An 11,140-nucleotide genomic window follows, 5' to 3' on the forward strand; every position below is an offset into this window, starting at 1 on the left:
TGATCTTCCTTCAAGACAAATCCAACTTTGGCCGACATATTTTATCACCGGTCATAAACATCCCTCTCTTTTTTTTTTTTCTCTTAGTCTTACGCCTCCTTTAATTTATATTTATCTATCTATAATCTTTTGTCCTGTGTGTGCGCGGTTAATTTCTCTTGTTAATGCTTATCATCAATCGCCGTAATCTAATTACTCTTTACTTACTTAATTACATTAAAAAAAAGGGCCGAAGAAAATAAAGTTATAAAATATAGAAATACAGCTAATTTATAAATATAATTTCGTTATGGTATTTACTGAAATTGGTGAAGTTGATTTGAAAGGTTAAGGTTAGATGATCCGAATTGAAAAAATTGTATAAATATAATAATATTTATGGTGGGAAGTAACATTCACCGAACGGCGGGGAGGGGAGACAAGTACCGAAATATGAATCCACGTAGCGTTTTTGTGGGCATGGAGGAGTCGACGTGGATTCGCACACCTAAATTAAATTTCCAGCGATGTGATGTTTATTTTTCTTTTTTGGCCAAACTGAAATAACAGAAAAGGAAAATAAAAATATATGTATTTAAGAAATTGGGAGGATGACGTCTAATATGGGAAGCTTGGATGGTGGACAAGTGGATGATGATGCGAGAGCGTAGGAGCCAAGCAGCTGAGAGAAAAGTCGGTGGCGGTGGACTCTGCGTCCGCCCAAAAAACTTTCCGTCCACGCAATCAATTTATAAAAAAAAAAACTAAATTCATTATGATAAATATGTTTTTTTAATAAGGTAGGTGGGTGATCGAACTCAGAGCGTTAGAAATATATGTCAATTCCTGCTGAGTTATTCTCGTTTTGATCATTATAATAAATATTATTCATTACTTGTCTATTTAATTTTTTAAATAATTTAAAATTTTATAATGAATTTTTTAAATTCATGGGGATATCTATTTATAACTTTCAAGTTTTTATGCAATCGATTTATCGGGAAACTCAAACTATAAATTGAGTATAAATACAAGTTCATTGAATTCAATTAAATTTTTTTTCGAACAATATAAAATCATATTCTCTCGACTATAAATAAGATAAATACTGCTGGAGCATCGGAGTGTTTACTCTATTTTGTAAATCTCGTTCGCTCATGCACTTGTTCATTCAAACTTTACGGTCTTAATCTAGGATCAAACAAAGATACATGGTTAAAAATTTAAAGATGTATCAAAAAAACTTTAAAATAGACAGAATCAGTATCAAATTTATAATTAAAAGAAATAAATAAATCAAAGTGGCATGCGGTTAATTTGTGGGTTAGAATATTCAAGGTGCGATAAATAATTGCTATTTAATCTCCAAGTCATTTTTTTAGGCACGTTGTAGAAAATGAATAAATTTGAAAAAGAAAAAAAAAAGGTGAAGGCATGAGTTCGAGGAAAGCAGGTTGGTGTGGTTTAATTAGAACTAGAAGATTGGGTTTGGGACAAGAAAGAGGATTCAATATTTATTTAGTGGGGGCTTAAATTTAATTAATTTTGGTAATAGAATGTTACACTTAATAATCTGAATTCGGGCGCCTAACCCACGACGTGTTACGCGTAAGCACTTGTTTGGCAATAACTAATGGAAAGGGGACGGTCGGTTTGATTAAACATTTTGACTTTTCAAAACTCTATGATATGGCATGGATATGATAATTAATAAATGTTTAATTCACCGTCTAAAATCATTACTGAAGCAAGTAATAGCAATTAGGGAGTGGAAAATGAGATGGCGAATGTCTACTCATTCAATTCCTAATTGAAGTCAAAAAAAAAAAAATATATTAAACATTGAATTTGGATTTAATATCATACTGCATACCTCCCTACACGTGTGAACAACATTGATATTTTTTGAAGTACAACAAGTTGGATCGAAAGATTCAAATTCATGACTTCTTAATCATAGATATGTATCAATTACTGCTTAGCTAAGTTCATGTGGACAGCAACCATGATAAGATTCGGTATCTATTTTTCAGTGTTTGTTGTTGAAAACAAAAATTACACTTGGTTTTGGTTATGTTATGCGATCTTACGACATTCAATTAAACAATTAGGAGTAAAATAAAATTTGATGCCCTCCAAAATAAATAATGGAAAAGAAAAAAATTATTTTGAAAGTAGAGTTGGGTGGTTTGATTGAGGGGCAAATGACACGATTGTGGCCGGTAGGGGGGATAATTGCCCACTTGAAAAATACAAATGTGGATCAATAGGAATTTGAGGGGCTGCGAAAATGCGAAAAGTTTACACCCTCTTTAAAATAGTTATGGTAGATTTTCAAAAATTTAAGATGTACCAAAGAGAAAGACAAAGGAGAAGAAGATGACTGTTGTTGGAGAGACTAACTGCCGTTTTCTCATACTTTATTAAGGTTGGATTTTGGATTTGTTAAGTTTTGGAGGTTCAATTTTAAGATTTGTTTTATTTTAGTCATTAGTTTTTGTATCAAATAATTATTTTGATATTTATATTTAATATTTGTCCTCCACTAAATTAGATGGCTTCAACAAATTAATTTATATAACTAGAATCATATTGTGTTTGATGAAATAATAAAAATAGTCAAAAGAATTATTTTTTAAAGTTAAAAAATCAAAAGGCATGTTTTAAAAACTAGAGATCAAAATGAATAAGTTTAAAAATTTTAACCCCATAAAAATGGGAGATATTTGTGTGGATTAATTCAACTATAATTGAGATTATGAAGTTAGAATCGTTGTTTTGTTGGCAAAGATTGAATATTCTTCCGAAAAGTGAAATTTAATGAAGGCCAGAAAAGGGGCCAATGAAATAATAAATTTTGGGAAAAATCCAGAAGTGGACAACTTGGGAGGGACAGTCGGCAGCATTGGTGAAATTTTAGCCTCTACCTTTATTTACTTTTTTCCATTATAATTTTTTAATAAAGAGATATCATTTGGAGTGCCTAATTTTCAAACCACATACTTAGCAGAATTACATTATATTTGCTACCCCACCATCATTAACACTAATTCTCCAAACCAACGACATTTCCTTTTCCCTCTCAACCATAAAACACATCTTTATCCAACTCAAGCATTCCTCAACAATTTACACAATCGCAGGTACTAAACTTTATAATATATTCAAAACAATTAACGTGTTAGACTACTTTATATCCCATTTATTTAATTTTCTTATGCTTCTTAATGTAGTAAAAAAAAAATACTCCTTTACCTAGCAAATTTACATGTCAATTCGTGCCTAACTCTAATCATTGGACACTTATTACTGTCTTAAAGGTATCTGGTTGAATTTTTTCTCACCTGCAATTATTAAACTTTTAAAAAATTAGTAGTTTATATATTTTGGTGGGTGTATTGAATTTTTTTCTCTTCTAATTTATATAAAAGTATAGTATTGGTTCTAGATTTCTATCTATAAAAATAAGATTATCTACTAAACAATTTGTTTTGTTTTGTTTTCTACTCTTCAACACTCCTTTTTGAAATCTTATCCGGCTAAAGACTACTTTCCAAGGAAAAGATTAGAAAATAAAAAATCTGGTAATAAACTTTTTTTGTTTTATTTAAGGAGATTCAAAAAAAAAAAAAGATTGCCAAGACCTAGTTGCCACCTACCTAACATTTAATATCATACAAGCTTTGTTAGCAACCAAATGAATGTCAGACAGTTGTTCCATGAGATTAGTCGAAGTGTGCAGGCCCAAAAACTCACGAATATCACAAAAAAAAATAGAGCAAGAAATTATATGATTTTTCAGCTCAACTCATCTTAGTCATTTTCAATTCTAAAGAATGAACGGTTATTAAATTATTGATTTCTTTTTGCCAATTTGGATGTAGTTCAACTAGTTACGATACCTATTTATGACCGAGAGATAATGAGATTAGAAATTTCACTCCACATGTGTACTAAAAAAAATCATTAATTTTTTTTTAATACAACGGAAATTATTGATTTATTAAAAAGAAAAAAACTTGAAATGGTTGATTTAAAGTTACAAATTAAACACCATTATCTCATTTAGCGAATCAGCAGTTGCTGCCATACATATTCGATCGAAAACTATGTAATTAACAAGTTTCAAGTAAGCATATTATAAAATTTGTAATTATTTTGGACATTATTTAAGAAAACATATGCAGGAGTGAACGTGTTTGGATAAACATGCAAAGGTGTGGAAAAGCATAGATGCATATGATTTATATATATATTATTGTAGTTGACATTTAGTTTTGGATTTATTTCTTTTAGGGGTCCCATAAAACATAAAATAATGTCTTTACACTCCCACAAGGCACTTCAAAATATTTTCCCTCTAAATTAAATACTATTTCGTTCTATTTACTCTTATTTTAGTTTTATTTTAATTTATGAATTTTTAAAATGTGTGCATGTATATGCTTTTTATTTCTATTTATTTTAGTTAAGTTAATTTCAAAAAATCTATTTTAGTCTCTGTATTTTAAAAAGGTGACACTTTTGATCTTTATTTACAAAATTTTAATTCAACTTTTATACACAATATTTGCATTTGAATATAAATTTATGACTACATTTCATGAAATTTTATGAACGAAGTATCATGCTAAAATTATGATCAAAAGAAATGAAATAATGGTGAAAATAAATAGATCAAAATAATCACTTTTTAAAAATACAGAGACCAAAATAGATCTTTAAAAAGTATATATACTAAAATAAACCAAAGTTAAACAGGGCTAAAATAGAGATTTTAAAAATACATGACCAAAATTAACTAAAGTTTCTCTCTCTCTCTCTCTTTTTTTTTTTTCTTTCCTTTTTTAGAAGAGAAAACAAAGAGAAACTAAAATCCAAAAACAACCAGTAAAGTAAATTAACTAAACCAAGAAGGAAATTTCTCTCCTACATCTTTGAAGCTCCCGACTCGCATGCTCATTGTCACAACCATACTAGTAGAGAGTAGGTTGTGACGCCCACGTAGTGTGCAAGTGTCAGCGACAAGCATATGTCGCCCATCGGGCCATGTCAAGGGCCGAGAGTGAAGTGCCGTGATGCGACCAAGAAGGATGGTGCATCACCTATCACACCATGTGGATGTGCTCAAGAATGCCTAGAGAAGGCATATGCAGAATGCAAAGCGAAGGCGACGTCAGTGGTGTCGGTGACAAGCTCAACGGGGGCCAGTTGGGGCCCCGGGCCACGACCCTAGAAGTTGGGGTTCTGTCAAGAGTTTGGACGAGCGGCTTTAAAGTTAGATGCATATTAGTGAGATATGTAAGCACGCCAAGTTTCGTGTCAATCGGAGTTCAAACGTGCAATCTACGTTGGCGAGTGACTCCTCGCCACTTTCGACGTTCATGCCTGCCAAGTCAAGTTTGCCTTAGAATGTACCTTAGGGGGAGGCATGGTGTTGGCTCTCCACCACCCCTGGGCCATGTCAGGGCCTAAGTGAGCCACCCCATGGCACATGCGTGTGTCATGGCGAGGGCGAGCGTCTACAAGACGAGTGTCTTGGGCGACTTCCGTCGAGGATAGAAAACTCGAGGACAGTGTCGGGCGGCACGGGTGTGCCGGCATTGCGCCTCGGTCCATGTGTCGGAGGTTGCACCACGGGGGTCCCTATGCGGTACGGTATGCTCAAACGACACGGCACGAGCGCAAGAGTCGTCGTGCCACGATAGTGTCCGGATGGCTGGATGTCCGGAAGGTCCCAATCATTAAGACAAGCACATGGGTCGGTTCTCGGTATGCGTGCCCAAGTGAGCAGTGAAGCCCGGTGACATCCCGACGCTCGGGGTGACATCCTAAAGTACCGGTGGGCACCCGGTAAGTGAGAAAAAGTTAGTCTTGGCCCGGTAAGCGGCAAGACTCATCCCGGTTGCCAAGTTTAGTCATTCCTTGTCCGGAAGTCGGCAGGAATCATCCCGGCAGTACCCGGTAAGGCCGTTTAGCCCGTTATTGAATAGTTTCTCGACAGGAATGGTCTTAGAGGCGTCCGATGGGCCCGATAAGCTAGTTCCGACATAGTTAAGCGGCAGGAATGTCCCGGTTGTACCCGGTTGGCGTTTTAAGCTCGTTCTGGCCTCGTTATAGGTCAGAACTCATCCCGGTAAGGTCCTGGCTCATCGTAGGAGCAGGACGATCGAGTGACCGAGAACCAAGATGGTTGAAAACAAGTTGCGACGTCGCGTTCAGAAGACCTTGGCCTAGAGTAGAGGCAAGATAGAGCCGTGGGACTTGGCCTAGTGTAGAGGCAAGCCGGCTAGAGTCGCGTTAGAGTTTAAATGCACGTACGGGCGACGTGCATTGCCGAGTCAAGGGAGAATTCCGCTGTAAGTGAAACTCGGTCGAGGAAGAAAGAACCTCGCCTAAGGTCCGACGAAGCCACGAAAGGGCGTGAAAAGTGGATTGGAGCTAGAGTTCCTCGTAAGGCTGGCCATGGTCTAGCTTAGATCATGGCGCCGCACGGTTGAAAAATGTACGACCGTGACACTCATCGTGCAAGATCATGAGCGGCTGAATTTCTGTCTCTACGCGTATGCGGGAATTTGCCTCAAAACAAACCTCATCTATGAAGAATTTCACCTTCGTAAGATCTTCCTCTTCCCCACAATCTTTTTTAAAACCATTCGAATTTAAGACATCTCATCCTAACAGATTCTAACCAACAGCAAAAATGTTAATAGTTACATAAATAAGAGTCCATGTTATTAAATAGTTATTTTAGTTGTGACACTAAATTTTGTTATTTATTCTACATAAAATTTCAATTAAAAATGATAGGGTATTAGAAAATCCATGATTCCAAGTACTTGACCAACAGCAACCCAGACTAAATTGTAAATATATTTAAGTTGGTTGGAGTCTATAATCTATATTGGTTTGATACACATATATTATATTAAATTGTTTCATTTTCCAAAAATAAATTTGAACATTTTTTCTTTTCAATACAACATGTAGAAATGGAAATTTAAAATCAAAATAAATGTTTTAACCAGTTAAACTAAATTTAGATTAACATATTTTACTTTTTACAACCCAACTACATTTATCCTGAATAATTATTGTTTCGCATAGAATAAGTAAAATAAGCCATTAAATAGTTTTGATACATTTGGTCTTTGTAATGAATAACATAATTAGTTTACGTTTAGTTTATATAAAGTTCAAGTCGTTAATAGTATTTTAGATTTAATTAGTTGTTGTTTAAGGTCATAAGTAACCTATTTTAGAATTGTATTAGAAATTAGAAATTTTCACATATTCTTCAACAGGAAGTGTTTCTCTACTGTTTGAGATGAATTTTCCAGATATCTATGATATAGTCCATCTAAATCCACTCCATCACTTTCTTAAAATTATCCCTTCAAAATTTTAAGCCAAAGAAGCCATATTTGGAAAGAATAGAGATAATGGGAAAAAGGAGTAAAATAATGGGAGAGATGCGACGGCACCGGAACCAGAAAGATGGAGCAGGAGGGCAATTAGGCCTGCTTTACCTGACATGGATGACGCTGACTTCCAACCAAATCCTTCCAATATTACAACTTGGAACACACCCTCACTCACTCGTATAACTCACCTTCCGGACAATGGGACCCTCGTATTTCGAAATATCTCCACAATAATATGATATTGCACTTTAAGTAGAATCTTCACCCAAAAGACCTCATACTAGTAGAGATAATTGTTTTCGTCTATGTATCATGAATCACTCTATTTCCTAATCAATGTAAGACTTTGTTTGCCTTCTCTATTCCCATCCTTGATGCCGACACCCACTTTCCACTCCTCATCCAATCCACTCCACACCCTCCCCAGAAGGCAGTCTTTTTGGACCCACCACACCATACCCTCTTCTTTTCTTCTCTCAATCTCCCTTTGAATTTTTAGTGCTCTTAGGATAACTATCACTGCTCCCAGTCCCAACTCCTCCTCATATTCCAAACCAAATACACAACCCACATGCCAGATACTATTCCAATTCCTATTCTTCTTCTCAAGAGTGTGGACAAATCAATTTGCTCTCCCAGATTCACTCTCGTGTCTCTCGTTGGCTCAATGACAAATATTGGGAGGTAGTGCTTGGATTTCTTCACTTCATTAACATAACTAAACAATTCTTGTGCTATAAGCAATGGTTCTGTGCTGTTCTCTTCTGTTTCCATTGTAAATGCCAAATATGTGGATGCCAATGTTTGACAAATGCACTGCCCAACCAGCAAAGATCAATCAATGCATCCAAAGGGTTTCACCACAAAAGGATCCTTTCTTTTTCATGTCAAATGGCGACTGCTGCCTTACTTAATACATCTGTATCTGCCTTAATCCTTATCAAGTCTTGAGAAATTGAAAGAGCAACTCTTCCAGTCAAAAAGCCGATTAGGTCCAATGTGAAAGTACCGCACCGCAAATGCCAAATAAAAAACCAAGTCTTCAATAGGAAGCTAAATTTGTAAGATATGGGAGTGGCCCCAGTTCAATAGGGAGCATATGACTTTTATATCAAATATCAAATCATCATGGACAAAGAGAGCATGTCCATTGATTTACATAAGACACATACTGGAAAAATGGTAAATGAATGGAAAATCTGAACCTTCAAATGTGCAAGCCCAGTAGCCAGACCTGATATTGGTGTCGGATAATGAACAGATACACCTTTGGAAATGTCAATGTCACACATGCCTTAGGCGAGCAATCAAGACATCGTCCACTTCATTCATTACAGAAACATCCTCCACAATGAATGAATTTTAGTAAAGTTGTCCAGTATACAAATGTATGAGCATCATGCGGACATATCAGAAATACCCATCTTCCTCGTCACTCATCTCTAGCAGATAGTCAGGTGCCACATCCTCTTCAGCCCATTCATCTTCTTCTGCCTCATCTTCCCCTTCAGAAAATGCAGAAATTCTAAAGCCATTGAACCCTGTACTTGAGGAAGCAAGCTCTTCCACTACACTTTCCAAATCGCTACCAGCTTCAATGTCTCCATAAAAACGAGAAACTGAAAAACCATCGTCTTCATCCAAACCCTCCTCGCTTCTACTCGTCCTCCATCTCTTGGGCACCAGATCCTCCTCTGTAACATTCCCACTTTCCACGCTTATCCATGGAACCCATAAATCAGCGTGCCTACCCAACGCCCTATCTCGATCCCCGACCACCACAGTCCCCAAATTAGCATCCTTAGCCTTCCTTAACATCTCTGAAAAATCCGAATCATCCGAAACGAGAAACATCCAATCAATACCCCGACTCATCGAGTGCTGCATCTGTCTCTTCAAAGCCCAATCCGCCGCCTGCGGCTTATCCTCCACCGTCTTCACAAAAACCCCAGCACGTCTCAATTCCGAGGCCAACCCATACCCAACTTTCGGAGTAATTAGAGACCTCGCCGCTTCATTGTACTTTTCGTTTCCGGATATGAACCTTTCCTTGTAACGCTGACGCTTTTTGCCCTTCAGAGATCTCATTCTGTTCAATTTCTTCTGGCGCTCGCGTTCGTGGAGTTGCTTGAAGTGCTTCTTGAGGTCTAGATTGGTTTTGCACTTACGGCCACAAACCCCACAGACGTACGACTCGGACGGCGAGATCAACCCTTTGCGTTCAAGGATATCCAATTGGCGTCGCTCGCGGCGTTCCTCGACAACCCATTGCGGCAAATGGATGAAGGCGTGGCGATTGGCGTAAGCCGACATGTCGACCACGTGCCCGAAGCGTTGCGCCACTCGTTTCAGCGCCATAGCCGCCTCGTACGGCGGGCCACGAGGGGGCTTGTTGTCGAGGTCCCAAAGCACGACGACCTTGCTATGTTTGGCTGTAAAAACGCCCTCTCTGTTCCTCACCATGTCGATCTCGGATGTCGACGCCGATGAAACTCCGTTCGCGGCGGTGGCTCGGATTCGCCATCTACACGAACCGGTGGCCGGAAAAGCCGGTTTTACTGCAATGGAAACCCTGTGCCTGAAATCGATGGAGTTATTCGAAAAAAGAAGATGCGAGTAAGGCAATAATGGCAGAGCGTCCATAGGATTACAGACGGAATTCGTGTTATTCATTGCTTAGCTTATCCACAACGCAGGAGACCGAGTCTCAGTCTGGGGCAACCCGTGTTCTTCCGCGAGTCTTCTTTGGGCTCTAACTCAGGTATTTGGATCCATAAGCCACAATAGCTCTTTGGGCCCTAGTCTAATTATTCCGGCCCAAGATCGCGGAAAATCCAGTTCGGGCCCAGTCATGTAAAAGCAACACGTGTCTTAAATCCCCCAATTAAAAGGAATAACTGGTTAGGTGGGGTACAACTGTATATATTAAAGGGAAGCACAGAATGTCGTGATATTGAGAGAAAAAATGTGGTGAATTATATGTGTTTGTTGAATTATTAATAAAATAGTAAGCAAAGGTTGTCCCATTTGACAAAGGAAATAATTGGTTAGAAAAGCAAAGGAGGTGGCGAGGCCAGCTAAGGAAGAAGATTGAGGTTCCTAAAAGATATTATGCGAAAGCAGGATGAGGATATGTATGGCGGCAAGATATATGCAGCGAATCACCCATGGAAGGAGAAAGATTGGTGTCGGGAACACAACGTGCAGCCCATCTCATAAATTTTAAAGCTTTTTCCCGATTTCAAAATACTAAAACAAAGCTGCTAATTCAAAACGTTGATTTAAGAAAAAAAAAGTTGGGAGATTTTATTGCTGACTCCTACGCCAATTCAACTCGTGATATAACAAAAAACATCAGACATGGGAGAGTTCGATGTTTTTTCTTTTGTGTCGCATGAAAATTCTGACATTTACGGTTCCTTAACTTCATGGTTAACAGAACATAGAGGTCTGAGAATTATGGCAGCTGATGGGATATATTGAGGCTTCAGCTCCCAATCATTGCTTCACCTGAATCTGTCTGCTGGAAGACAGACAGTTGAAATTTGACTGGCTCGCTCTTGCATGGTTTTGCCTCCTAATTCAGTACAGTCAATTCCATTCTTCTGTAATGAAAAAGCTAAGCCTTTGCCATTTGCAGCCTCATGATCCTCCAAAATGTTTGCTTTCACTTTTTTACTGTCTCTTTTTCAAAAAGGCCACTGCCATTTTGAACCGGATGGACAATAAAGTTTTAG

At 37.6% G+C, this 11,140-nt stretch overlaps 1 protein-coding gene across 1 annotated transcript; it reads right to left on the reverse strand.

The window, feature by feature from the left end:
• Positions 1 to 8,478: 8,478 nt before the first annotated feature.
• Positions 8,479 to 10,148, reverse strand: LOC111014879 (C2H2-like zinc finger protein). The gene has a single exon (XM_088120104.1). The coding sequence runs from the start codon at positions 10,074 to 10,076 to the stop codon at positions 8,814 to 8,816; it is 1,263 nt and encodes a 420-aa protein (XP_087976230.1). The 5' UTR covers positions 10,077 to 10,148; the 3' UTR covers positions 8,479 to 8,813.
• Positions 10,149 to 11,140: the final 992 nt, after the last annotated feature.

This window comes from Momordica charantia, assembly GCF_013281855.1.
Source record: "Momordica charantia cultivar OHB3-1 chromosome 11 unlocalized genomic scaffold, Mcharantia_2.0 BLBB01000011.1, whole genome shotgun sequence".
NCBI lineage: Eukaryota > Viridiplantae > Streptophyta > Magnoliopsida > Cucurbitales > Cucurbitaceae > Momordica > Momordica charantia.